This window comes from Vipera ursinii (assembly GCF_947247035.1).
Source record: "Vipera ursinii genome assembly, chromosome: Z".
NCBI lineage: Eukaryota > Metazoa > Chordata > Lepidosauria > Squamata > Viperidae > Vipera > Vipera ursinii.
Genome location: NC_139517.1, coordinates 27,183,350 through 27,209,404, shown reverse-complemented (window position 1 = coordinate 27,209,404; position 26,055 = coordinate 27,183,350). Strand labels below are relative to the sequence as shown.

General features: G+C 40.3%; 1 protein-coding gene across 1 annotated transcript in view; it reads right to left on the bottom strand.

Annotated features, from left to right (window-relative positions):
* SHANK1 (SH3 and multiple ankyrin repeat domains 1) overlaps window positions 1-26,055 on the bottom strand; it is a gene marked incomplete at its 5' end in the record, with an annotated part of 69,117 nt that overhangs the window by 20,465 nt on the left and 22,597 nt on the right. Inside the window, 4 exons of the mRNA XM_083376226.1 lie at window positions 14,468-14,543; window positions 19,266-19,379; window positions 22,345-22,511; window positions 24,825-25,110. Of these exons, the coding sequence (XP_083232352.1) occupies window positions 14,468-14,543; window positions 19,266-19,379; window positions 22,345-22,511; window positions 24,825-25,110 (643 nt within the window). The remainder of the gene's footprint in view (window positions 1-14,467; window positions 14,544-19,265; window positions 19,380-22,344; window positions 22,512-24,824; window positions 25,111-26,055) is intronic.

The window sequence follows — 26,055 nt, the reverse complement described above, 5'->3', positions numbered from 1 at the left end:
TATGTTGCCAACGTAGAATCATTTGTGCAGGTATGTAATTTGTAGTATACCAGGTCTGCAAAGCTTGCAGGCTCTAATTCTGTCTTCTTCCTCTTCCCTACACTGAGCCCTGACAGTGCAAACATAGCAGGCACCTGCTCTCTGTAAAACAATAGCATCGGTGAGCCAGAGCCAATGAAGACAGCATTGCTTTGGCCAGAATTCCAAAGACACTGCACAGAATTTTGGCTGCACTAAGCCCCACACTACAAATGCAAATAGTCTACTCGTTCACTAGCCAGGGATGAAACACTAGAAGGCGCAAAGGGTCACCGCAAAACAAGATGCATACATTATACCTCACTGCAAAAATAGCTAGCATCATACAGGAGTGTCTCTGTTACTGCCTACTTGAGACATACTGTACCAGATTTATAGATGTAAGATTTAGCAATACAGGTAATCCTCAACTTATGGCCACAATGGCCCAAAATTTCTGTTGTTAAGTGAGACACTTGTTAAGTGAATATTGCCCCATTTTGCAACCTTTCTTGCCACAGTTGTTAAGTGAATCACTGCAGTTGATAAGTTAGTAACCCAGTTGTTAAGTGAATCTGGCTTCCCCACTGACTTTGCTTGTCAGAAGGTCACAAAAGGTGATCACATGACCTTGGGACACAGCAAGAGTCATAAATATGAACCAGTTGCCAAGCATCTGAATTTTGATCACATGGTGCTACAAAGGTCGTAACTTTGAAAAACAACAAGTCACTTTTTCAATGCTGTTATAACTTTGAAGTGAACTGTTGTAAATCGAAGACTACCTGTACACGTATAACAAATTACCACAATCTCCTACTGCAAATATATTTTGCATGAGACTTCACCACTAAAATAAGTAGGATGGCTAATATAAAAATTGCAAGACAATGCATTTATAATGTGACGTCACTCTATAGAGGAAACCTAGTCTGCTGCTCCAGGAAACAACTGTAGAACATTGAATATAACTGTGTATATTCATGGTACTGCACTCCCTTTATTCTCAATTTTGCAGAAGCAATGCAATCAGTTCAGGCTGCAGATATAGCTTTTACAAACATTGCACATCCCCTACCCTTCCACAGGGCTCCAAGCCTTCAAACAAAATGTGCATTGCTCCATGTGAAAGCATTAAGTACAGCAAAAAAAAAAGCTTAAAGTCACAGATGAACTCCACAGCACAGAACAAAAGTATTGTACTTGGTTGTCTCATTGTGTGGTCAAAGCTGGTATTCTCCCAAATAAGAAAAAAAAATACTCCTCAGCAGGAATTCAGACAAAGGGCACAAGTTGCTTAAGTGCCATTTCTACAATTGGAGTGGTAATGATCATTAGCACTGCTAAATTTTTCAAGACATCAGATTTCCTTCCAAGTCCATAAAGTTTTCTTCTGCCAGTGTGAACTCCAGCTGTTATACATGTTATACTATTTTTCTTATAACAACTATGGTATATCTGACATCCCCTATCAGCACGTCACCCACTGAAATCCCCTATATCAGCATGTTAAATAACTCATGAGTATTTTTGCTTTTTTTTCTACTTCTGCCCCCCCTCCTACGCCTGATGTTATCTAAATGAGTAACATCAAACACCTTACAGGCCATAGATAGGCTTGTAAATTACCCATGCTTTACTTCTTTCTGCTCATGTTTATTCATATTATTAATGCATTATTTTTTCAAATTATTTAATTCTTTATATACAACAATATGTAACAAAAGCATGGAAGATAAGAAATTTTATAGAACAACAGACAAGACAAAGAGGTCAGAAAGGTAAAAACCAAATTGTGGATAAATAGGATTAACTGGAAAAGTAAGGAAAAAGAACTTCAAGCTGCCAAGTAGGAGTTAAAGAAACAGGGCAATCTCTGTGAATTAAATAAATGTGATGAGAGTTAGAAAAGGCTTAAGACTAAGTAGCAACTGAATTATATCTCAAGAGTGGTAAGATGACCAAAACCAGGAGATTAAATCACCAAATCTCTGATTTCTAAAAAAAAAAAATACTCTTATGGAAGGCTTCTTTTGCTCTACTAATGCACTTTGATTGTGTGTATCACTAGGGAAACTAATTAATCTCTTTAATACATATACAGTAAATTGTATTAAACTTAAATGTTGGTCTCAAGACTTGGGTTGGTCAATAACTCTCCCTAAGATCCTACACTGAAGGACTGATTATTTTGGCCTATAAAGGGAAGTAAGGTCAATTAAACAGAATTTCTCAACATTATGCGTAACAAACCCATACCCGCCAGACTGTATTTGCTTTGGTGGATCACAAGTATTGGGGCAAACAAAAGATTAAAAAAGCTCATATATATGAGGTGAACATGAAGTGGAAGGATGCAGACTTCCTAATTTATGCAGATATGCACATATGTCCTTCTTCTCAAATATATTTCACTTACAGAAATATTTCTAAAAAGGGTCTAACACTGTCTCACATAGGCAACAACTGTTGCAAAGAAATGAGATTTCCTGGACAGAGAGCATTAGTTGTAGTGAACACATATAACCCAATCTGGCACCTCCAAAAATATTACATTGTAACTCCCATAGTTTTCAACGGTACCAGGTTGATATGTATACCAATATATATAACAGCATAGCTCACTATGCTCAGAAATGAACATATGATCTGTCAAGTGCCTTAAAACCTTGCACAAATCTAGACTCATCCAATATTTACTAATGCTTAGCATTCGCCAAGTATTTCCAGAATTTAAAAAGAAACAAACGAGAACTCCAGCCTCTACTTCTATATGGGTTTCCATGAGATCTTTCTTGGAGTCAGAAAGGATCTTTCTTACAGTGAAGATCAATTCTTTGAGCTTCTATAAAAACGGGAGGAAAAAGCAAGTGACTATGAAGTTCTGGCGATAAGCATGGAACATGAGTATGAAGGCAAACCTTTTCCTTTTGCACAATAATCAATTTTATAATGGGGAATTTTAGGACTTTCTGGTGTCTCTAAACCATAATTCATTGTATTCTCACTGCAGGCCTACTGGCTCATAGTTGCCGAGATCTAAAGCTCAGCAACCTCTGGAGAATCACAGTTTTGAAGGAGGTGTATCGTCGAACTAGAGTACTTTTGCAAATAGATTGGTGAGTTTTCATTAAAAAGTCCTCCAGGCCACATGTATTTAGACACACCACCTCAGTATCCTGATATAGCAAACTGTAACTGATAGACTAGCTTTCCATTTCTGACAGAATCATATGCAGTGAACCCTTGTTGAACAAGGCCTTAGAAACTCTCCATTCTCAAGAGTCCAATCTAAGATACAACCAGATGAGCTTCCCGCCACTGCAGTCTTCAACAATGCAGTCTAAATGTAAAAGGATCTGAAATCTCAACCTTCTAATTAAAATGGGAAAGTGCTATCTTCCATCGTTAGATGAAAAATGTGAAAAAGTTGGTTTATGTATTCAAAGAGTAACATGAATGTACTATAAATCTGAGCAGGTATGGATTGTGTCATATTCAAATGTCAATGCAGGCCTGCATTAAGTTGCATATTAAGTTATGTGGTGTTAGAGAAACATCTGAATTAAAATATACATGCAAGAATCGGCACTGACATCTGACCAAATACAACAAAGCATCAAAAAGGTATCATCCAATTGTATATATACATAAGCTATGTGTATTTCAAATATTTTTCCATTATCACTCAGCACGTCTTCAGGTGCCCACATAGAAGAGAACATACACATAAAACAGTATAAAAGAACACATTAACATGATACCTTGCAGGATGATGTCGAAACTGGATGGAAATGTGCTGCCTTAATGTACACATATACACAATAAAAACATATTTTAGTTTAGCACATCATGCTTTACAGGTTTGCTGTTTAAGCTTTTGTGTCCCACTATAGAGGTTAAAACAAGCTATAATACAGAGAGTATGCAGAGAGAGATATAATGCATGAATATCAGATACGTGCATATTTTCATTTCTTGTCCACAATAGTCTCAGAATGTTAAATAGTTTAGACAACAGCATAAATCAACAGCAAACCTGCATACAGCGAACGATACCCATGCATGCCCAGTTGCAGATACACACCCACAGATGTACATACACATACACAAAGCCTTCACAGGAATATATGGATTCATGGCCACACCACGGCAAACACCCAGAATCGGTTATTGGATTGCTTTCCAGCTTCCTAAGTCTTCATGCACAAAGCACACCTCCACACAGACACCATGCCAGCCATTCCCACACATTTTTAAGCATCCTCTACAGAAGCAAAAATTCTAAGCAACTGAAAACACCCAACAATCCTTATCCATATGCAGAGCTGCATCTGTACATGCAAGCATTCTTACTGACGCACACCCTGAACACACCGACTCCTTTCCAGAAGAGGCATATTAATACCCACACAGTATGAACGCGCGCTCACATACCTAACGTCTCTGGCAGGCACCTTCAACCCATCACACACCGCCAGCATCTCTCCTGCACCCCCAGCCCGCGGGTCCCACTCGTTATCCATCCATCCGGGCGGGCACGCGCAGGTTGAATGGCCGGATGCATAGAGTAGGTTGGGGGAGGGGGAGCGCTCTGCGTGGAGGGCGCGAGCTGGGAGCCGAGCCGGCAGCTGCGCTGGATGGCTGACTGAATGGCTGCATGAATGGCGGGCGGGCGGGCGCGCGGGCGTCAATGGGCTGCGGAGGGCGGGCGCGAGGCGAAGGAATGAATGGGGCGCAGGCGAGGGGCCCGCGAAGCGTGAATGGCAATCATCTTGGGAAGGAAAGGGGGAGGAGAGGAAGCATTCGCCGCTGCGGCCGTCGCGCGAGCCCGGGCCCCACGGCCGGGTGCTCGCCGATCGGCGTGCTCCTGTGTCCTTCTACCGTACCTGTAGATGTACCAGACGCTCCGGCGCCGGGGCCCCAAAGCCGGCCAGCTTGACGAGAGGGCCGGCTGTTGCTGCTGGTTCCCGCCGCCGTCGTAGCGGGCCATGGTTCTGGTGCCGCCGCCGATATCAGGCTCCCAGCCGCCGCTGCGGGGCCCAGCCACATTCTAGGGGCGCGCGGTGGAATGGGGAGGCGGGCGGGGGGCGCAACAGCGGCAGTAGCAGCAGTAGCAGCGGCGGCGGGAGGGCTGCACCATACTCACATCATGGCACCGCGGGTAAGAGAAAGATGAGACAACGACGGAGAAGAATAGGCGACAGACAGGCCAACCGGCCGGCCTTGTTCATTGGCAGCAGAAACCTAGTCCAACGCCGCCGCTGGAGCGAGCGGGAGAGCGCACGCCGACTAGCCGGCACGCTTGCTTAACCCCTTGCGCACAAGAGCACCCGGCGACGCCACGGCACTGCAGGAAGCGGGCTGGCAGGCCAGCCAGATGGTTGGGCCAGCCAGTAAAACTCTGGGCTGTGAGAAGGGGTTGTGAGTTCCTCGGAGCACGTGCAGAGCACTTCGTTCGGACTAGTCGCACGTGCACAGTCCAACTCTTGTTCCACAGTACTAACTTGCAGGCAAGAATTGATTCCACCATAAATTTCCACTTTTGCGATAGGTTAAAAAAAACAACCCACAAGTGCAGTCTCCTCGTCTCCTACATTCAGATGTTCTAGGTAAATGTTCCTAGAACAAAAGAAGTTTTGTTTCTGGTCAGTTTGATGGTATTTCACTACAAAGATGGAATAGGACAGACAAATGAAGTATTCAGGTGACACAGAATTGATAAGATATATTTTCTGTATCTGCATCTCTTGTGCAATTAAATTATTTATTCTGGGTTCTAAACATGCTGAACTATACTGCCCCTAGTTCAACCAGTGAGGGCAAAAGCTGCCCAGGTTCAACACATTTGGTTGGGGAAACTGCTTCAGCTACGGTTGCAACTACCTGCCCTGCTGTGGATTTCTCAGAAGCATCTCCTGGGCAGTTGCGAAGCCAGAATGCTAATCTACCTTTTTCAGTCTAATTCAGCAGAGATCAACCAATCATATGTCTCCAACAAAGCTGCTCCTGGCAAAAAAAAAGAAAGAGTAATAATCTTTTACTTTATCTAAATTCTCCTTTGGATCACCATCAACTGGTAACAATTTCCATTTCCAGCCTGCATTTATAACTTTCATCCATGCACTCCCCAACCTTGACCTTGCCAAGCATCTGAGTTCAAGTAAAGTCAAATGCAAACACCTGCTGAGGTCCTTCTGCCTAAATTCTGTGGGAAAAGAAGCCTTGCTCCCAACTCTGGAAATCTTACATCACACCAAAAAAGAGTTTGTTATAAAGTCTCTTTTTATGAACAGGAACTATGGTTGTCTGACTTCTGTTGAGAGACCTAAATCTAGTCTAGCAGTCAAGGCTCTTTCCTGTGAAGCAACTGTGCCAATTCTGGCAGCAGATTTATCCAGATGGATAGCTAGCATCTTGTACTACTGACTGAAAGACATTGTGGATGTATTTCATCTTTTCCTTCTTAATCGTTTTTTTTCCTTGTAAGAGAAAAATCAAAGAGGGTTATAAATGAAAGTGCTGTCATCCAGACACCTTATAAAATTTTGTTAATGGGGCAGAGTGATAAAACTCTAGTCTTCCTTGGAGCGAAGGGAGTTAGTATCAAAATCTCCACTGAATGCAATAAAAGCCAGCTTGTGAATGTTCTTATTCCACTTTACTATTTTCAGAATAAGGTCTGATAGTTGCTTAGCATTATCTGGAAATATTGGATCTTGTTGCGCTTATTATACCTTGACAGATTCTATGGAGATGTTTTCTGCAAACATCCTGGTACATAGGTCAGGACTGAGAATGCTCTTACTTCTGAGCAATGTGGCTTATAATTATGTTGCCTATATGGTGCTATAGCCTAGCTCTACGTTTTTGATTTCAGAAGTTGATAGCAGGCTTGTGGAATGAGATTTATCTTCAAGCACAAAGGTATATTAAATTGTTAACCTGAGTTGCAGTTCTATGAAGATATATTTGGGTGTAAGTTACTCTGAAATCAGTGGGGTTTATGAACCACCTCTATTAGCAGGATCCTTACCTTCCTTAATCACATATGATTTTCCTATTCTCAAAGAACAATCTTCATATACAATTACATATACATACAAATATGTAATTCTTACTCCTGGAAATATATGCCTACGTACATCATTCATACATATAAGCAGACAGGTTCCTAAAAGAATTTTTGCTCGTCTGAATGCATTTTCTTCTGGAAACCTTCATGCAAGGTTTTTTTTTTTAAAGGAACAGCATTTTTGGCAAAGTCACAGAATGCTAAGCTAGGTACATATGAGCTGGGATGAGGAAAAGATTAAATGCTTGATGAGCCGATAACTTAAACTTCCTTATAAGGCTACAAAAAATGATTTATACATTTTGATTCAAAGTTCTTGATTTGCAGTTAGAGAACAAAATGAGAAAAGATACCTTCAAAATATACATTCTCAGAGAAACAGAATAGAAAAGATAGTTCAGGTACCCTTGTCCTAAATGCAAGCATTTAAAATCAAACCTCTCTAAAATTCTTTATACAAATGTTTTAGAAGCAGCTGTGCTGCTTCTTAAATTAAAACAGCTTCTTAAATTAAAACAGCTTTCCCCAGAATTGGGTTCTGAGAGCTGAAGCTAACTAAATGCATTGGCTTGGAGAAAGATGCACTAGAGATATTTCCCAGCGGTCTTGTGCAATTTCTTTGGAAGAATGTAGATTTTTATAAATCTGTGAGGAAACATACATTATCATTTCTACAATACTGAAAGCATAAATGTTGCATACTGTCATGGATGAGCACATGAAATGTATGTAATATATACACACAGTAATGTGTACAGAATCTTGTATGGGGACACAGATATATAGACACAATGAAGTCACAGAAAGAGCTGATACATTCATTAGCAAAGATGATTATCACTCAGGTTAAACTGCATATTTCATACAAATGTAGATAATGAATCTCTAATAATTAAGAAAAAAAAGAACTTTAGAGAGGGGACTTATTGTGCCTAATAATAGAGTCAGCACTGGCTTAATACTTCCTTCTCTGGACAATTTTCTGCAGGAACTACGAACTACACATGCACACCATCCCAACTGTTCTTCCTCTGCAGCATATCAGGTAAGTATTTATTCTCACAAAGCCAGAGCTTATCTCTAAATAGTAGCAGCCAGCTAGAAACATTCCAGGAAGAGAACAAATGAAAGCAAATGTGTGTATTGGTTAAAAAGCTGGAGTAGGAAGGGACAAAGGTTCAAGTCTACTCTCAACCACAGATGCTCCTGAGGTGACCCTGGGCCAGTCACTGTCTCTCAACTAAGACTGCTTTACAGGGCTACTGATGTGTGTGTGTGTATTTTACAACTGAACTGATATATGGGGAAAAACAAAAAAATGTGCACTGTATTTGCATTCATCATACTCACATAATGCTCAATAATCTTGTATTGTGAAGAATTAATGCACAGTCCTTAATCATATAAGATGCACAAGCTGTCAAAAATGCTCATTCTCATCCCCTTTCTCACACACAAGCAACTTTCTGGAGTTCCTGATTTGCCCTCGTTACATTTTTAGTTCATTTCTTCTCATTTCCAGATTACTATAACATCCTCCCCTAAAAAGCAAGACACCCCCCCCCTTCCTCCCAATTTTGTTCACTCTGATTACCGGCTAAGATAAGAACACTTAAGAAAAATTAGTCAGTACTGTTGAAGGGGGAAATGTCTCCCACTACTTCACCCCTTCTCCAAAGCACTTACTGCATTCCTCTCTCCCCCCCACTCTTGCATTTTCCCCTCCCCACTGGCTTCAAACCCTGCCCACTCACCCAGCCTCCTCTGGCCCCATGGTGCTGCCCAAATGGCTCAAGGGGCTGCGGGCCCCCTGGTATGTTCCATCTTCACTGTTTGGCTGAGGGCAAAGGTTGTTGCCTTGGAAAGTTCTGGGATCACTTGGCCCTGGTAGGTAACCCCACAGGCAGTAATCATGCAAGCCCTGTGTTGAAATGCTGTAGGGATGTGCTTGCGTAGCATGTGCAGACCCCGAAGCATCGCAAGGGAAAGCTCTGGCTGAAGTGATCCTGCTCTCAGACTGAGAGCCAGCTGAGTCTGGGACATACTTCCTGCTTGCGGAGCTCAAGGACATTTGCCAAAAGGATCGAATGCAGCACAGCCAAATTGGAGCATCAGAGACTTAGTGGCTCGGAATAACTGAGTTCACTAGGGAGCAAGTGCAGAACAGAAGGGCCCAGCAGGACAGGAAGGGGCGGGAGTGTGGTGGTGGAGTCCAAGCTGAACTGTGGAAGACTGTGAATTGAAACTGAGAGTCACAGTTGGGAATCAAAGGCTGTTAAGAGGGAAAAGAAGCTGCTGGTGATGGGAAACGGCACCAGAACATGTTTCTAACAGCATGTGGTCACAAAGGAGAATACTAGTGACAATAGGGTAGGTGGCGTTAGCACCAGAGTTTCATAGTCAAGTACGAAATGTGGGGTTGAGAGGGAACCTTTTGGAGGCTGAAGACTGCCAGGAAGAGAATTGGGTGATGGATGATGCAAAGTGGGCAGGATTTCTTGAGACAGACAGATGTGGGGATGGTGGGGAATTGGAGAAAGTTTTCATTTGTCTTAATTACTGTATTTACCCAAAATATTTAGTCACTCGGCTGTTTCAAAACTTGTTTGGGTTAAAGTGACATATAAATTACATAGTAAATAAATAAAAGGAAGACAGGGTTTCTCCCATTCAGTTATCTCTGAAGTAGGAAAAATCATTTTGTATTTGGAGAAATGAGGCACTTACAGGGAGCAAACTAGAAAATGCATACAAAGGCCATGGCTTTGGAGGGTAGAGACCGCATGTATCCACATCAGTACTTATGTTTATGTTTGTATGATTTGTGTGCATAGGAGGTCTATTAATGGTGTGAGAGACTGTTTTATATACAATTTAATTAGTAGTTATTAACCCCAATTAATATTAATTTATCATGTGGGAATGTGGCTTCTGACCAGTGTTTATCCATACATGCACTTGCATATGTGTCCCATTATACTCAAACACACATACTGTTACTCATCTAGTTTTATTCTTTTATAATGTTTGGGAATCACAAATCCTCCTTGATTCACTGCAGAATTATGCTGTATTACAGACAGGATTAAATCATTTGCCTTCCTCTGGTCAGCATGTAGGAGCCCAGAATAAGGGGAAGAACACAAAATGCCAATTTTCCCTAAGATACTAATTTCATTTAAATAGGTAAATTTCTTGATACCTAAGCTGCTAATGTAGCTTGCATAACTTTAAAAAAAGAGTATTACATCTTGGGTAGATGCCTCCGTGTATTTGAAGACAAACTATAGTTTACACAAAAAGTTATAATAGTCCTTTGAGGATTATTATTGGGTGAGAACAGCATAAAGCATTTTTTTAATTTGTTCCCCCATATAGGCGTAAGATGCATGCTTGTCCATGTAAGTACAAGATTCCTTGTAAAAAGCTGTATGGCCCCTTAAACCGGTTAAAGTTTGTCCGATAAATAAAGATTTGGCTACAGGGAACTTGTGTAATCAGAGTCTGCATCCAACTTCAACCTCTGGAAATTCTGCCCCTGCTGCTTGGCTCTTTTTGTGTACTGGCATAAGGTCTATAAACTTAGATTGGAGTGTTTCTACAGGACTTTTAGTTTTAGGGCAAGGGTCTTTAAACTTGGCCCTTTTATGACTTGTGGACTTCAACTCCCAGAATTCCTCAGCCAACATGCCTGGCTGAGGAATTCTGGGAGTTGAAGTCCACAAGTCACAAAAGGGCCAAGTTTGAAGACCCCTGTTTTAGGGTAACTGAATCCTACAACAACCTTTTGAAGTAGGAGTGACAGTAAAATTAGCATTGTTTGCCCTAGAGCAGGCAGCATAATTAGCATCTGATCTATGCTGTGGAACCAGCTTCAAGCTTAAAGGAGCCTTTTGTGTTTATAACTGCCATTCCCTATGTCTCTTAATGAAGTGGGACCAGATAGTTGATACCCTGCAATTTCAACCTGCACCACTGTAAGGTGATGCTGTAAGGAATTTAGATTGTCTGCATGGGAGGCAGGGAGAAAATCGATAATTATTATCAAGGGTCCCTTTCCAGAATTCTCGAACCCTTGCAGTTATCTGGGGATGCCCACCATTGGTCCCATCCCTGCTATATATGTACAAAGAAACAGCATTATCGAACATGGTGGAACAAGTTGTATGACTCCAGCTTGCAGGTATGCAGACTCACTTTTCTGAGTGTTGTGTCTCAAATCTAGTATCGTCCACATGTGTTGGGAATTCTGAGAGCTATAGTCCCAGCACACTGGAAAGACATGAAATGGGGGAAAGCTATTTTTTCTTTCTTAATCAGTTAATTGAATTGAGTTTGTTGACCAGTAGAGGAAAAGAGCCTAGTCTTTTAGGGGTCAGAGAGGGTCCACCCCAAAATGCTTTCTGCTAACATCCCACCTATGGATTTAACTTAGTAACAGCATCTGATTCACTGAGTCAACATCTTAAGCATCCCTGGATGCCCTAAAACACCTGATATAGCATTGTTCCTGGGACATTTGAAATAAGGAGCCGCTGAGTCAGCAGCTTGAGACAAGAGGGATTAGCCCAGAAGTACTGATGCCAGGTCTGTTTGTTGTTGTTGTTGTTCTTTGGAGTTTGAAAAGGACAAAGAATCTAAAGCCAGAATTTTTGAGCTGCCTGGAAACAAAGTGACAATGTCTTTGCTTAGGCAAGTGAGCAGGGGTTGGAATGGGGTAGTCGTGCTCTACAATATTTAAAATTATTAAAAGGAATCTTTTTCCTTTTTCTTATTTTTTTCCCTTTTTTTACCCTTCTACTGGTTTCTAAGGTGAGAGGTCCACCTGGGAAATATGAAAACCTTGCCAGAGTGGCAGAACAACTACCAAACCCAATATGCAGGCTATCAGGATGCTGAAGATGGAGTTGGAGGCCCACACTCAAGTGTTGAGCCAGTCTATTCTTCTTTAATTCCCAAGCTTCTAGTGAGACTAATCAAGATACAAATAAAGCACTTTCTAAATTACAAGTGCTGTGTCAACGATTCACATAACTCAATCTGGAAGTAGTGGGTGCTCTTGTAATTAGTCTAATAACAGAGATAAAAAAACTGGCTGCCTCCTCCACATGTAAGCGAAAACAGAGCAGATATTATTTTGCTAGTCTTCTGTGCAGCAGAGAAAGTGACCTCTTGCATGTTCTGAGAAATACACAGGGGGAAATAGGATCATCTTCCATGGCAGTTATTAAAACTTTTTCTGAGTTATCAGCTATGATCATAATAGATGGGCCAAAAAAAGAAATAGGAATGGTTAAGATAAGAACTGAATTTATAATTGCTTCATATGCATTTACTAACTGAAATAATGCCTGTAACTCTCACATCACATTAAGAACACATCTGAATAGCAATTTTGGACCTGGGGGCCACATTTAAGCAGGAAGAGACAGGAAAAACTCAAGATGGTAACTATGAATGTGCAATTCAAACCTGGGCTCTTTTTCACATATATCACATGTACGCTGTATCACTCTGCAGTGACACTATGAATACACACAGTATACTGTAACTTGAGCCCTGGTTCCCATGTTTTGAGTAATCACTTAACTATCATGTCAGCTGCCAGTTAATTTAGCTCCTTTGATAAGCTACTGAGAAACCTTGTCCAGTTAGCAACAAGATTTCTACTATTAGCAATAGCTAGTGTTTAGTAAATGTAAGCCCTTAGCTAGTAAATGTAAGCTTAGCTATAAAATTTAGCATGTGAACAACTGACAGCATTTACTTGCATTCTAACTTATGTCACAGAGTTTTGGGAAGGGTGAAAAAGTGAGCATCTATGTGTGAAGAGCTCTGTTGCTTTCACCATTTTAGGAGAAATGGGAAAGGGAACCTGGACCTTGATTATTGTTCAGAAATGTTATTTATTTTAGTCATTCTTCATTATAGCTTAGAATGTTTTAAGGAAAGGGAGCTGAAAGAAAAAAAAACCCTTCTCAGGAAATCAAAAGAAAAAGCCTCACTTTTCCATAGGCTCTATATCAGGGGTAGGCGACCTTGGCTGTTTTATGACTCATGGACTTCAGTTCCCAGAATTCCTGAGCCAACATGGCTGGCTCAGGAATCATGGGAATTGAAGTCCACAAGTCATAAAAGAGCCAAGGTTGCCTATCCCTGCTCTATATCATATGGTAAGGTGAGTTGTTCTACATTATACCAACATTAAACTCATAATGTTTTAAGATTCTAACACAAGACTGCCATTTTGTAGCAATAGCTAACCCACTAGTACTTGGGCTCTGAAAGAGATAATCAGTCACTGGTTATCATACATATTTCTCTTTTTTAAACGTTACTCATAATTCAATTTATGATGCTTTCAAAGTTTTAATATAATCACCAGACTACAAAGGACCTGAACTATCCTGTGCAGTCCCATTTCACCACTATATATTTTCTCTGTCCGCCCCCTCCCCTTCCCATGTTCACACAATTCATACCATCAGAACAAACTAGATACATCACAGTACTACAAATGTGAACAGATCATGTGAGATGACTCATGCCAGTGACCAGACTATATTCTGCAGGAGTACAAGTAAGTAGTATAAGACCATTTTCTCTTAATCCTTAAATATGGTCATTTTTCAAGCATAAATCAAATCCTCCTGACAAGGGAAATCCTATACAAATGTATTAAGCACACTACTGCTATGCTCAGTGTGGCATTCTGACAAGAAATGGGTGTAGGTTTGCAAACTTCCTTGAACATTTTATAGAAGTGCATCAACTCCATGGAATATCCTGATTCAACCTGTGGTTGTTTCAGATTTACTGAATTACTAAATACACAAACAGTAATTCTTGAGCCACTAGACCACGGGCGTCAAACTCGATCGTGTCATGTGATGTATCGTGACATTTTTTGCCGTTGTGGAGCTGGGGTGGGCGTAGCCACCAGTTTGACACCCCTGTACTAGAATAAAAATCACATGGTAGCCTTAAAAATGCATTGGATAATGAGAATTGAAGTCCAACATATTTAGAAGACATCAGAGCAGGGGAAAATACATTAGAAGGAGTCTGAAGTTCAATACAAAAGAACTGATGAGATCTGGATATGTGTACAATGGCATCATAAGGAAATAAACCCTTATGATCTCAATATGCCATACCAGTCCTCTTCAAACTGGCTCTCTTAAAAGATGTTGGTATTGCAACAGCTAGAAATCATCAGCCAGCTTTCTGAAAGTTATAGAGTTATATAGAGAATGTCAAGGTGGGGGAGCTGTTGCAATTAACATTTATATTCTTTTGCATAGCTGCATATCTACACACTTGTATTCTGTATATCCTCCCAGATGGTCTAACTTTTGTGGATCATTCACTCACCTAGGGGCATCAAAGCTGTCATAGGAACCAACTGTGTAGTGTCTGAAGAGTCGTTTGGCTTTATCGCTGCGGCTCTCTGCAAAGCAAAGTGGAGAGAAGACGGGATTAGGGCAGAGGGGCATATGAAACCAAGGCAGCATTTTCTCTGGGTTCAGGACACTTTTCCTCCAGTAGCTGCTCAGTGGCAGCACAGATTTAGGGCAGCTAATGGTGGCAGAGTGAAAAAAGATGTCCATGGAAAAAGGTCATGTTAAAGAAAAGGAATAAAGGAAATCAAATGCATACTTTCCAACTTTCCTGTAAACTGCTGCATTTTCTCCTAATAGTTATACAGTATTAGTTACCAGCATACATCTGTATTTTGTAAAACATCATGGGTGATTAGTATTAATGATAATGCATACTTGAATTTAGGCCAAAGATGGCTCATTAGAGCCAGTTCTTTTCTTGGGCTTTGCTAATTTTCAGTTTCCTGCTAAAGTAGAAAACATAGGAAAACCAGTATATAACTTCCAATAGACTTATATAATTTAATCCCTCCAGACCCTCAGGTATTAGTTCATACCCTTTACATCAGGGGTCTTCAAACTTGGCCCTTTTATGACTTGTGGACTTCAACTCCCAGAATTCCTCAGCCAGCAAAGCTGGCTGAGGAATTCTGGGAGTTGAAGTCCACAAGTCATAAAAGGGCCAAGTTTGAAGACCCCTGCTTTACATCAAACGCTTCCATGCTATGGTGTTGTCACTCCTCAAACAACTAACTGTGGACTTCGACCACAAAATCTTGTCCATTCTTGTCCAAGTTCTCACTAATAGCTATTATTTATGATAAGAAAGTGTGTCCGTGCTTGGAAAATGGAAGATTAAATTCCCTGTGTCTTTCTTTAGTCCAGCAAAGAAAATAAACTATCACCCGCAAGATATACTCCAAAAGGAAGACAAAAAGGGACACTGATCTATTTATGCACATCTTGAGATAATGGCTATACATTTAAATATAAATCACTTTAAATTACTCAAGATATAGTATGTTTAACTATAAGCAGAAGACCACTCTTCTAGTTTTAAGTTAGCCTTCCCTGGTCCTTTTTTTAAGGTCCTTTTTTAAAAAAAATCCCACATTTTATTTTATTTTTATAAATAACTCAAGGTGGTGAACATACCTAATTTTACTTCCTTCTACTATTTTCCCCACAACAACCCTGTGAGCTCAGTTGGCTGAGAGAATAATTGGGCCAAAGTTATCTAGTGGCTTTCCATTCTAAGGCGGGACAAGAAACTCTAGCATAGCTATTGTTCCTATTGGCCAAGGATACTGGGAGTTGAAATCCAACACATCTGGAGGATAACATGGCCATAGCAATCTATAAAAAGTAATCATGCAAAACTTTGAAGTCCATAATTCTTGTCTTGCCTTCAGTTTCTTGACCTTTTAACTAGTCTCCGAGTAAGCACATCTCAAAATAGGGCAGGAATGGGAAACCTGTAACTTTCCAGATATTGCTATACATCAGGTTCCTTCACCAATAAAGTCTGGATGGTCTGCTGAAAATTATGATTCATGACATTTGAAGGGTCACAATTTCTCAATTTAGGAGAGAGAGGTTTCTTCATATAAATCACTCTCCCCTCCTACTATTAGCAATGCTTAACATGCATCTGTCTGAAATTCTCCAGCTGTAAAACTGTATTCTTTCTATAATGAGCCTTAAGGCACAATCTTTGTATAGATTGCCACTTCACACACTGCAGCTGGTGCAGCTCAAGTGTTAAGTGTAATCACATATTGGATAAATACTGTGTATTCAGTATAATACCTTTTTATTATTTTAAGTATTCTCTCCAGATCTAGGCTGTCGAAAATTTTAAAAATATCATTGTCTGGATTTCAATGAAATCCCATGACTGAGGCACAACAACTACACAATAAAACATTTTGTCTGGAAACTTTTATATGAGAAGATGTGAAACAACAAACTGAGAAATATTTCAGTATGAAATATTATGCATTGGAAGCTCATATGGGTTGCATGTGTTCTTATTTTTGTTTGTAAAATGTTCCTGTGCATATGACTGACAGAAACAATACTATGCTGTATTACAGGGGTGTCAAACTCAATTTCATTGAGGGCCGCATCAGCATTGCGGTTACCCTCAGGGGGCCGGGTGGGTGTGGCCTGGGTGGGCATGGCCTACTGGGTGGGTGTGGCCAGAGTGCGTATGGCCTACTGGGTGGGCGTGGCTAGCTCTACATCGTTCGCATCAAGGGTGCTTATGGGGGCCTGGGCAGGAGTGGGACAGATCTGAGGTCTCTGGCAGAAGGAGGGTCTCTGGGCCAGGGCCAAGGCAGTGGGGGCCGCTCCCTCACTGTTTCCAGGATGGCTTCGCGGGCCACATGGAACCGCTTCGCGGGCCGGATCTGGCCCCCGGGCCTTGTGTTTGACATGTCTTCTGTATTACAACAAGTAAGGCAGCATTCTTCAAGAAGAACGCATCACTGCAAAGGACTGCAACTGAAAGCAATTTTTGTTCCTGTCTTCTTTCTTTTCATCAAGCTTCTATTGTGGAAAAAAGGAACTGATGTTGGTCCTATTAGGAACTGCTCATGTCAAACAACTGTTTTTATTTTTTATTTTGTAAAACCCAGCATTTTGAAAGAGAATCTATAGTTGAAAGATAAATAGATCTGAGCAAAACTACATTTTGCATATATGCATTTCACTATATTGTAATCTACCCATTTGTTTTCCATATATCTGGGAGATGCATAACGTCATGAGTCCTGAAGGCTTCGGAGGGCATTAAATACCAGTGTAATATTTTTGATTGGGGATTAGTTAATGCCAATTTAAAATGATGGGGGGGGGAGGAGAGAAATTTTTTAAAACTTAACAAAATAAAAGACACCACCAGCATGCTGCCTGGAGAATTCTGGGAGCTGAAGTTCACTCATCTTGAAGTTGCTATGGTTGAAAAATACTAATTTAGCACCTTACAATGAAGGCTGCTTTGCCATTTCTCCCTCCCCTCTCTTTTTTTGTGATTACAATAAAGTAATGGGAGTATTCCCAAAGGTGCTTTTTTTCATGAGGCAACCATGACCTGGATAACTGAGAATCTCCATAGACATTAATGGGAATATTCTGGAACATTTTTCTCACATAATACCTCCGTGAAAGGCAGCTCCATTTTGATGTGCTTTATTTGGAGAGATATAAACCTATTTTATATCATAGCTGCCCATTTCCCCCCAGCATTGCCATGGAACTAAACTATGTCAGGTGTTTTCAAACTTCTCCTGGACTTGGACACTACTGAAAACAGTGCCCAGAATGTCTGATCAAGAACCAAAGACAATAATATAATTGAATAAACCTTTTTTTTAAAAAAAAATTGCGGTAATCCTCAAATTCTCATGGAATCCTGGAGTTCTGTGAAACACAATTTGAAACCATCCACAAAAATGCTTACAGGGGTGGTAAAATAGCTCCAGAGTCGCTATGAGTGCAAAAAAGAAAGAAAGAAAGAAAGAGAAAAAGAAAGAAAAAGAAAGAAAGAAAGAAAGAAAGAAAGAAAGAAAGAAAGAAAGAAAGAAAGAAAGAAGGGGAGGGTGGAGGGCAAAGAAAGACAAGGTTTCCTTCTCCGTTAGTGCTAAATCTAATCCAAGAAATTTCTAAGAATTTTGTTAACCTACTTTCTCAAAATGATGGAAGTGTGTGTCCATGTCATAGGTAAGAAATGGAGCAGTAGTGGCAAACTGGTCTTTTGCTCAAATAAATAGTGAAAGTTCCAGTAAGCTATTTATGTCCTTTTCTATGTTACTCCATTTTATTACCTTTCCCCACCAAGCACAGCTTTTAAAAAAATTAAATAAAATCAATAGTCAGTGCTCACCAGACTTGCTTAATTTTTTCTTCTTAGATTTTTCTTTCTTAAAGACTTCTTATATGCTTGCAAACTATTTTCCCCTATCCTGTTGTTACCTATTCTTGGTCCATTGAGTGGTGTATTGTTCTGGCTACACAAAGGTTCACTCTTGCAAAAACTGAACTTGTTATTATGTCTAGTAAAAATGTCGTGGAAATTGCCCTTGAAATGATATGAAACTATTTAGCATCATAATGTTTTCTGATTAGTAATGAGACAAAATTTTAACCCATTTCATCAAAAGGGACACATATTTTCATTGAATAAAGTATTCAGAAACAGCAGAAAGTGAGTTGTCATGGCTCTGTGTGTGTGTGTGTGTGTGTGTGTGTGTGTGTGTACACAAACAAGGGAACAGTTCAGGGTGCTGGTGATCACCTTTAAAGTCCTACCTAGTTTGACTTTGCTGAGGCCACATACTCCAAGCATAATCTGCCCTTTCAAAACACTGGCTGCGCAAGAAGATCGTGGAGAGTCCTCATTGCTTGCAGGGTGTAGGGGATTCAGAGGCAGGCATTCCCTGTGGAAGGCTCCTTCCTATAAAGCATCCTCCCATCAGACATGAGAACTAAACCTCCTCTTTTAATATTCGGGAAGGTTTTTTTCAACAGGGAGTAAGGTGAGAGTAGATAGAAGTATCTGAGTTTGGGATGAATATTTGTTGTCTGATGTTGCATAGTACATGTTGCATTATGACTATTAATACTGTAATTGCTAATTGCTTGTATTTCTGACATATTGATAAATTTTGATTATGTGGACGGTACTGCAACAGATTTCTATCTTCTAAATCTACCTTAAGAGTCAGATGATTGAAGCGGCATGAAAGCACTTGTAACAAATAAATAAAGGCATGATCTGGAATACCTACCTTGCTTCCCTTCCTGGAACTTGTTGGGCACTTCCTCCACGCAGTCTGAGGGGAACCAGCCTACACGACCCTTTACCTGTCCCTCCCAGAAGCCGCCTTCCCCAACACTCAGCACTGCAAAGGAGATAGGCATGGTTAGGGGCATAAAGAAACTAGGGATTGTATGAGGGTAGGCCAGCGGTTTGTCATTTCCCTATAGCCAGTTTGGTGCAAGAGCCAAGCCCAAATCTACACCTAGCAACATCTATCATCCTTAGGTGATCCACAGTCTTTTGGCCTAGATTTCCCTAGAAGATTGTCATCTGCAGAATAACCAACTGAGTTTAATTTTCTGATTTTTTATTTTTTTAAGCAAGGATTATTTTTGAAGCCTACACTAAAATCTTGCCTGGAAATTTCCCAGAGATCCCCAGATTCCAGCACTTTCTGTTGAACAACAATTTGACTATCCGTTGTATCTTACCTACCTGTTGATATAAGAATACAGTCCCCCACCATACCTTAGAAAACCAAACCTTCAGTGGGCCAAGAACCCATTAGCTCTGTTCTCCAAGGAAAGGAAACGACTGATGAATCCAGCAGATATGGCTGAGGGGTGGGAAGAGGATAGCATTGCTGCTCTTAAATTCTACCACCTGAGTTCCAGTGCATTGAACCAAGAGCGCTTTAAATGAAATTGACTCTTTTTCCTATTTGCTTTTTCAGATACTGTAGACATCCATCATCTTCCCCATATATTTTTAATTTTGTTCTACAAAATAGCATAGGGGATTTGCAATAGTTCGCACTCATGGGAGGGAAGGAGGAGGAAAGGTTAACTGCAATGGAAGTCTCCTGGTATTAAACTCACCCATATATGGCCAGTGCCATAGTTGTGCTGCTTCTAAATCTTTGCTTATATTTCCCTCAACTGTAAATAAATTGGATAACAAAAGAAAGGAATATCTCATGGCATGAAAGTCCCACCAACTATACCTGTTGAGATTCCTCTTTCTGTATATTAAAGCTGCAGGAGGCCTTTGGTCTTCTGCATCTGATCACCACTCTCTTCTACTCTACATGAAAACCCGAAATCAGGCCTCTTATCTTAGGATGTGTAGTATCCCGCCGCTCCAGTAATTTCATAAATTATCTGCATACCCAGGGCTTTTTTTGTCACAAAACGCTCAGAACGGAGTTCCAGCACCTTTTTTGGATGGGACCTTGTAGGGTAGGCAAGGCGGGTTGTATGACATGTGTGAGTTCCGGCACCTTTTTCTTTTACAAAAAAAGCACTGTGCATAACCATCAATTTAGGGAAGAGCCAAGAGCACCAAGCAGCTCTTAACTAAACAAGAGATCAATTTGGATATTTGTAAAGGCAATCTGGCAGCTCACTAAGCAGAGAGCAGGAAAAAGAAAGGGACTGAGAAAGATAAATAAATGTGGTTCCTGTAATATCCATTCTGCAATTTGACCATGACTGTTATTGTCATGTCAGCTTTTATATCTGAAGCAATGTAATCGTTCACAGGAAAAAAATATCTTCCATTCCTGATTTAGAGTAGCAGTAGATTTCTGGCTTGTAAGATCTACTGTATTTTTAAATTTTAACCTCAGATTTAGTGAACCTCACTGCAAGAGACACAATCTTAAAATGAAAGAATTCTGAGTGTAGATATTCAACCTGAACACAAATAAAAATGGAACATGGTTTTTCAGGGGTGGGGTGGGGATAGCACCATGCACGAGAAATGCAACAAATACTGTAAGCAATATAGAGAGTTGGTTTTTTTTTAAAAAAGATATAAACTGAAGCTATGACTTGCATTTCTCTCAGAGTGCTACATACTTTCAAAGAATCAGTTAAGTCAGAACTGGGATCCATTAGGCATTATTTAAGCATCTCTTCCATTTAACATCACAGTCTCTGAGAGAGAAAAGGCCGCTTTTAGGTTTTTTTTTACCTCCAACATTAAAGGATAGAAAGAACCATGCCATTATTTTACCAGCCAAAACCTCAAAATTCAATCTCTGTATCTCCATCTAAGTGATCAAGATTATGCAAAAACCCTCTGGCCTAAAGACCCTAGAGATCTACTTCCAATTAGGTTAGAAAGTTCTGGGTTAAGAGGACAAATAATATGAATTTGAATAACACAACTTCCCATCTTTCATTAGAATAATGTAGATTACCTTTTCGATATCAAACACTTGCTCATTTTACAAAATTCTAATCCTGCTACTATTCTCTAGGCACAGATACACACAAAGGAAAAGGCCATGAACCACTCACATGTAGCTGGCTGATATACACCAAGACATTGTAGACACGAACAAGAAACCATGTACACAAACACAAGCCAAGCCTCACAAATAGCCTGGCTTTTAAGCTGAGCCGAACACAAGGTTCTCAAAGCATGAAGTAGGAAGCAGCCCCCCCCCCAATTTAGAGAGATCTAAAGTCCATCCTACCCTCAACCCCACCTCCATTTATGTGTGTGTGTGTGTGTGTGTGTGTGTGTGTGTATCACTCTTTGTTTCCATGTTCTGTTAAGAATTAAGTATGGTTTTCCTTACTTGGGTGGGATGAATTGTATGCATGTTTATCTAAAAACATGTGGAGCAACTTCTGTTTTTTTAATGTCCTAATTTTCCCCACTTTTCTCTCCATTAAGTCTTCACCTGACCTACTTCCCATAGTAGAACATCTCTAGATGGTGAAAATCAATAAGGCTTGAAGGATTCAAAAGAACTGAAAGGGATGGATTAAAGATTCTTTCCTGCTGCCCTTCTCCGCACTTTAAAGAAAGTGAAGGAGATTTTGAGAGGTCAAGTCAAAGTGTCCTGGACACAGGAATCTTGCCCAGACATCTTCCACCAGGTGATTCTCAGGAATCATGTCTCCTAATTTTTTAAAAAAGAGTCTTTCTTGGAGAGGACCAAGTTTCTTACTCCTTTAGTTCAAGGAGGCTCACTACAACAGAGTTTGAGAACCTCTGTGCTAAGCCGAATGATTTCTCCCAAAGAAGCTGAACAATACTGTAGACTCATGAAGAATCCCTGGACAATCCAAGGGCGTGCACAAAGATCAACATACCCTTGATCTTCTCGCCCTTGCTGATGGAGAGCTCACCCTCACCCTGGGCCTGGTAGGGTTTCACAGCCATGAATGTGCGGCCAGGCACAGCCGAATAAAGTTTCCGCTTCACACCTCGACTACTCAGTGTACTGCTTCCAGCAGATTCTTTCTGGTAGCCACTGGAACTGCCAGGAGACGGAGGGAAAAAGAGGCCAAGATAAAAGCAAGTACAATACAATGAATTACTTTGGGCTCCTCTTCACTTTTACATGAGAAACTATATTTTTTGACTTATTCTATTATTTTTCTAGTAGTTCTCTTATAGGTAAACTATAAATTAGATTAAAAAGATGCAATTTTCATCTTTGCCTTAGTTTGAAATAAGTGCATGCTGAGTATCAGAAATGGGATTATAGTCTCTTTCCACGACATCTGCTGGGAAGTTAAAAATGCACGGTAGTGGTTGCAGCAGCACAATGAATCCTTTGCATATGTATGTGACGATGATGACGTTCCGCCGTTGCAGATCCCTGTGCATTTTCCTCCTGATGAAGAATATCAATAGCAATAATTCTTAGACTTATATACTGCCCACAGTGCTTTACAGCACTCTCTGGGCAATTTACAACGTCAGCATACTTCCCCCAACAATCTGGGTCCTCAATTTACTGACCTGGAAGGATGGAACGCTGAGTCACCTTGAGCTTCGCCAGGATCGAATTCCAGGCGGTGGGCAGAGTTTGCCTGAAATACTGTATTCTAATCACTGTGCCACCAGGGTGAGTTCTGCCACCTAGGTTCCTTTAAATGTTGCTGCACTACAACTCCCAGTAGACTTAGTCAATTTAGGCAGTGGTGAAAGATGTTAGAAATATAGTTCAGCAACATCTGGTGAGCTATATACAGGTAGTCCTTGACCATTATGTAACCTGGAATTTCTTTTTCTTTTTTGTAATTTTTTTATTTTATTAAAAAAGTTAAAATATAAAACTCCAAAAGATAAATAAAAACAAACAAAATACACAGCAAACAAGACATTAAAAATGATAAGAAAGACGAAGTTAAAAGTTTTAGAATCCTCTTTTAACAAACTATTGTTGTAATCAGCTCATGGGAAATTTTCCATGGCATCTTACATCCCAAATGTTAATTCATTCTCGATCAAATAGCCATGTTTGTTTTTAATTCCATCTCTTATCAATTGTTGTCTGATTAAATATTATAAATTCAATCTCCAACATCGTTTTATCTTCCCAATCCAGATAAAATTGGTTCCCAATAATGTGTGATAAATCCATTCACCCATCTCCATTCACCCATCATACGATGTATGATCGTAAATCCCCAGGTACTCTTAGCAAAGGCAGCTGAAATAATCAAATAAATAAATAACAAATATAAATAAATTTTAGCTCAAGATGCTCTCTCTGTTAAAAATCCAGAATCTTGGCTCCATGAGAATTCTTTATTCTCTTGCCACACAACCTCTGATAATTTTTTTTTACGTCACAACTTTTCCAAAACAGCAAATCACAGTTCACCTTAGAGAATCTTTAGATTATGATCTTGTGGGCCTAACTGTCTTCAGACCGTCTTTAAGTCATGTGCTGGGCCACCACTCTAAAAACTAGATGAAGAGAGCCTAAAAAAAGCAGCTGGACCCAGAACTAAAAATAATTCTAATTTCATTTCATTTCTATTCAATTAAACAACTTTTAAGTTGAACATACAGGTTCCCTTTTACTTAATAATTTCTTCCATTTACTACATCAGAATTAACAATTTAGACCTCTTAGGGTGTTCAGGTGGAATATTTTGGTCTTAAAATCTAGTTCCCTGCCAAAAACAAAAACAAAAACCCAAGAGCAGATATTACCGCTGGGGAAAGGCTTCAGGAAAATCATCGGGCCTTCCTTAACAAAATAAGCAGGAAGAAATTAAACAGCTTAACCTATTTTGAAATAAATAATTACATGAAGTGGGGGCAGACAAATATTTTACAGAAAGAGAACATACTTTTTAAAAGCTATCCTATTTAAAAGTTTAAGATTTATATTTTGTTATGTTTTAGATTTTTTTTGGGGGGGGGAGTGAGCTTTTAAGGCAATGAAGTTGAAAGAATTTCGGTTGGAATTTAACTTTCTTTTTATTGTTTGGGTCCCTCATTCAGCACAATGGGTATTGGAAGCTTATCATTGGTATTTGAGAATAGGGCAAGGAGGGAAAACCAGGTACGTTCTAAATCTGAACATGTGGTATGATTTTTGAGGACTTTTTTTTGGTTGGGGGTGCAATAAAATATGAGGCTGAGAAACAATGGCTTGTGCTCCATGGATTTCCCACCCCTAATTGTTTTCTCTTGTATACATGCATCACTTAAGATCTTAAGCCCATGGTGAGTGGGTGTTAAATCCTTCCCTTCTTCTACCAAACCGATCAGATCACATCTATTTATCCAAACCAGTTCTAAATTTTCCAATATGGACCTCCAGTCTTACCTGGGTCGACCACGCTGTTTTTTGGCCTCATCTGTATGGCGTCCCCGTGATGGTGAGCGGCTGCGAGCACCACGGGGACTACTGGAGCTGCGCAATGTTCCTGTGGTGATCTTCTGGCCCTGGACTGCTACCGTGGCAGGTGGGATAGATGGCTGGGCATAAAGCATCCAGTCTGGGAGATTCATGCTAGTATCACTGTTGGCACGCAGCAAAGTATGTGGCACTGTAAGATTCTGATGGCCATCCCGGCGCCGGCTAGCATATTGTGGTGTCTCCTGGAAAGGGACTAAAAGGAATGGTGATGTTAGTAAAAAGCTAAAAAGGAAAAACAGGGAGAGCTGATGATGACTAATGATGATGCTGCACTTTAAAATAAGCAGAAAATTCTCCTTTGAATCTGAGGAGCCAAAGCAGGGGCTTGAAAAGATTTTTGTTTTCATAGGTGAGGCTAAACTGTCTACCCTGACCCTTGCCTAACCCACTCATGAAGATACCCATTTGTTCAATGTGGATCCTGAGATCCTTCTGGCTCTTGGCTTTGCTGAGAGAGAAGAGAAGGAATTAGAGAAGAGTGAATACAAAATTATGGGAGTAGCTCCTGATACGAAAGCCCTGAAAGTGGGGAATGTGAAAGGAAGACAACCCAAGGGCAAAGAGGTTGAACAGGTTTTTGCCAAAATGTCCTTTGCAGACTCTCTTTTCCCTTAGCAGGTCCCTACTCTAATTAGCTTGCAAGGTTATAGCTATGAATGGTGTACCGGCTGCATAGTATTGCCAGTTGCAGGAGGAGGACACAAAGCTGGTTATATTCCAGCAGAAGAAGTTGACTGGAGGTGATGAATCTGCTAAATGGTACATAGGTCTGAACAGAGTGCAGAATCCTCTTAAACGGGCCCGAAGCAGGATTAATGGTAATGGGCTCTGGTGTTGCACGTTGAAAGTTTTGGTCACCAGGTTGCTGAACTTTGGTTTTACAAGGACTAGGGGGGAAAAAACCTGGAAGACAGTTTGGTGAAGGCAAGGTAATTATTTGCTTGAGGAAAAACCGTTCAGGAACAACAGTGCAGCAACTAGGAACAAAGAGCTTTGCAGTGAAACAATGCACTTTCTGAAATGAAAAGCACACTCTCTGTCACAAGAGTCCAAAAGATGTCAAATTCCTGTCAGCAAGAAGAGCTAAGTCACATACTAAAATCCCAGCAATACAAAACCTCAAAATAATAAGTGAGAT